The 4,127-nt window shown below is 44.3% G+C and overlaps 1 protein-coding gene across 1 annotated transcript in view; it reads left to right on the top strand.

Moving 5' to 3' along the window:
* The first annotated feature begins 2,738 nt into the window (after positions 1–2,738).
* LOC136192245 (uncharacterized) overlaps positions 2,739–4,127 on the top strand; it is a 2,552-nt gene continuing 1,163 nt past the window's right edge. Inside the window, exon 1 of the mRNA XM_065980780.1 lies at positions 2,739–3,664. Coding sequence (XP_065836852.1) covers positions 2,739–3,664 — 926 coding nt within the window. The remainder of the gene's footprint in view (positions 3,665–4,127) is intronic.

Consider the following 4,127-nt stretch of genomic DNA (forward strand, 5'->3'; position numbering starts at 1 on the left):
ATGACCGTTTTTGAAATCGTAACAGTAGCGATCAAATGTTTTATTGTTTTTGACGCTGGCCGGCGAAAAAATTTTGGTCGGGGCCTCCTTTTCTAAAATGACGTAGGGCTATAAAGGAAACACGTTACGTCACCGATAATTAGGAATTTTTCTCCAAAACTAGAAGAACGTCGAATTTTGTTACAATTATACAGTTATTTAGGCCAAAGCCTCTTATTACGTCTATTGTTACACTGCTTGGAGGAGTTGGAGGGAGGCCGGTCTGGTAGGAGCAGAGATAGTATAGGAAAACCGGGATGGTCCCTGGTGAGGTCCTAAGCGGGTGAGAAGGCACCCAACATAATCAAAACAAGTTTCCTGTTCAAATGTGCCCTTAGTAGACAAAAAACAAAACAAATGAAAAGTCAAATCTTCAACATAATCAAAGCCAGTTTTCTGTTCTAATGTAAGTTACAAAAAATAAATGCAAAAGTCAAAGCTTTTATGAAAAATCTTCACAAGACAGAGGCTTTTTTCTCTTTCGATGTATGCGGGAAATGTCCTTCTCTTTTTTCCATCCAGCGGTTTCTTCCGGTGTCGAACTGCGCGGGTTAGATCTTTCTCAATTTCCTTTTGATCCGGCCCACAGTCTTCTTCACAACCGAAAACAGCGCCTGGAACAATAAAAGCCCTTTCGATTTGCGCTATTTATGACCAGGCAATTTTGAAAAGGAAAATGATGCTGACTTCGTGCTTTCAATATCCAACACAGCAACAAATTTAGAGCCATGCTCAACAAATTTTTCGTTTTTCTCTTTGGCACTCCGCGATGATTGCGACACGGCAATTTCTATAATAGTACAAAGCATTATTACGGGTCTTTTGCAGGGTTCGGCGTTCCATAAATATATCCTCTTCTCCAGGACGTTGTGGCAAAGGCAAACCGAAACCGGCACTCTACTAGAATGTGGTGGAAACTGCGAAAGGTTCTCATCTTCGCCGCAACCGCCGTCATTTGCGGCAATCTTCTAGTGGTTTGAACGTTTGTCGCGCTTCCGTTAGTGGCGAAACCGGCGCGCGTCATGGTGGGAGGTTCTCTCAAACTTGATCGGGCAAAATCTCAAAATGTGTTTCTGTCGGTATACACTGACGTCACAATCGCATTTAGGCTAATCACACACTAGTGCCTTTATGACACGGTCATTGTGATATCATACTTTCCACCAAAAGGTGACGTTACAGAGTAGGGGCCCGGATCGTTATCGGACACTGCACTGAGTAAAACAGAGGGGGCTGGGTAGAGATAAACCTTGGAAGGTGGAGATGCGATGGATCGAAGCGAAAAGGGGCCGGGGAGATGACGTAATATGAATGACGTATTAGCATGACGTATTAGAATGAGGTACATAAGTATAAAGAAATGACGTAACAGTAAGACGTTCATTCATTTATTCTTTCGGATTTGCAATTGCAAAGACAATGAGCGACTTCTCCTCTAGCGATTCCCAATTAAAATTAAGTTTTTTTTTGTGAAAGAGAGCTGATGCGCCTGCTTGACAGTGACGGGACAATGGTTGAAGCATCGGTGCGCTCGATTTACTTGGGGTCGGTTGATGCACATAAGCCTTCAGATTTCGGCAGCAGCGATGTAAAAGATAGTTACCTGGGCCTCTGAGAGGTAAAATAGATGCTACCGTGGTGGAGTTGCCTTTGTGAGGCCAACATAGTAGATCGCTCACAAAGTAGATCGATGACGTCATTGTGTCTATATATAGTAGCTGCATCATACATATGGCTGACACTCCCATGACACTTCTAGAAGTGTCATTTTTCGTTCAGATACTGCTCACATAGTAGATCTACTATATTAGCTGATCTACTATGTTAGCCGCTACACTGGCTAACATAGTAGATCAGCTAATATAGTAGATCTACTATATTAGCTGATCTACTATGTTAGCCAGTTTAGCGGCTAACATAGTAGATCAGCAAACAAATTAGACTTTGCATGTCGGGAAAAAATACATTACGTAAGTGATACGCAAACGTGCACATTCCTTCCCTGACATGCAACACTTTTCGCACACTCTCCGCCTTCCCATTGTTCAACATGGATGCTCCAATGCGTGTTGCGCTTATCTTTGCGTTGTCCCTACTTCTCTTTGCCGACGCCCAGCCTAGAAGAGAGCAGGTAACCCATAAAATCATGCTTTTCCGTTACCATTTGCTTCCATTTCTAGCGAGACTCACGTCAACCTGCAGATAACTCAGCAAGTTCTCGGTCGCAATTGAGCCAGACAGCGTCCCGTACCAGAGGGTTTTCTTGTATTCCTGACGAAATATACGACCGACTTCTTCACTTTGTTGTCACGAACACGTTCCCGGTCTTGTCAAGAAACAGTCGAACGCTGGCGATGAACAAAACAATTTACAACTATCTCAGACGGCAATGTTTAGAATTCCGGAAGACGTTTTCCCCAGTGGATGATAAAGATGTGGAATGTTTGGTTTTTGTACAGGAAATCAGAAACATTCAGATAGCTCTCAAGACATCAGACATCGATCGAGTAATATCGTGGTTTTATAATAAAACCCATGGAGAAGGTGCTCGGAAACTCTTCAAAAGAATTTCTCAACATTATGCTGGAATATCAATTCCCTGGATCCAGCGATGGCTGAATAACAACCCAGATCACTACAAAACGGCGCTGAAATTTTCTAACAAAGGGACTCTCAGACCAATCGAAAGTTCGACTGTCATGGGCAGAAATCAAATCGACTTAGTCGACTATTCCAAGAAACCTTGCATCGGCAGAGACGGTCATACCTATAAGTATGTCCTTTCTGTCCTTGACGTCTTCAGTCGAATGCTTTTCATTCGACCCTTACAAGCCAAAACGGCTGCTTTTGTAGCTGACCAACTGAAACAGATATATTCTATGATAGGACGGCCGAAAATCATACAATGCGACAACGGCGGGGAATTTCATGGAGCAGTTGATAACTACTGTCGACGTCATCAGATTAAAGTCATTAGATCCTCTCCGTATCATCCACAGAGTCAAGGAAAAATCGAACGTTCTCATGGCTCATGGAAAAGAAAGCTTGAGCACGACAGAACCGAACATGAGAAGAACGGTCGAGAATTTTCCTGGGCGGACAAACTAAGCGACTATCAAGATTTGTACAACAGCGCAGCTCATCGCGCCCTTGGAGGAAAGCTTAGCCCGTTCGAAGTATTCTTTGGCCGAAATATGCCAATCTTTGAAAAAAGAACGGTACGAAATGATGATGACAGCGACGACGACGACGACGACGACGACGACGACGACGACGACCAAAACGACAATGACGACGGGGACAATTGTGACGGTGACGAAATCAACGATGATGATGGAGAAAACGACATAGAAAGCGACTTGTATGAGACAATGAGCCAAGCGGGCTTCGAATTCGCTGAACAAGTGTCGACTATTCGACAAACGGCTCTGGCTGCATCTAAGAAAGCTTCCGAGACAATGAAGTCCTTTCATCGTTCTTCACATCCTTCAACGCAATACGAGATTGGTGACGAAGTCATAGTTCGCTTTCCGGAGAAGCGTTGTCGCGGAAAGAAATGGAATACCCGCACCTCTACTACGCATACTGCTGGCGTAGTTGTCGACGAGAACATTGAAAACGAAAGGTACTGCGTCGAGTACAATGACAGCAAAGGGGCTATGCATCGCAAATGGTTCAGCGTCAGAGACATTACGTCAACAACACTGGCACAGGAGAAAACACGCAGAAAAAGACTCCAGTCGAGGACCGTTGTAAATCAGTCGCCGAAACGCAGACAACAATCGTCGAAGAGAAAAAGAGTTGGATCGCGACAAACCGGAAGTGACTGGGCGCAGATGATGTCCGGGGTCTCCGTCAGCCAATTCCAACCGGATTTTTTCACAAAAAGTACACGACTGCCACGTTCACAAAGGCCAAGTGACAGCCATAATTTAGAAGAGCGATTGAAGCGTTTGGGTCTGCGGTCCAAAGACGTCGGAGGTGGCGGTAACTGTTTTTCAAGCCTGGCGCATCAATATTTTTGAGATGCAAAGAAACATCAGATGGTCAGGGACATTATTGCCGAGTTTATATCCAACAACCCTCAC

This window comes from Oscarella lobularis, chromosome 10 (genome assembly GCF_947507565.1).
Source record: "Oscarella lobularis chromosome 10, ooOscLobu1.1, whole genome shotgun sequence".
Lineage (NCBI taxonomy): Eukaryota > Metazoa > Porifera > Homoscleromorpha > Homosclerophorida > Oscarellidae > Oscarella > Oscarella lobularis.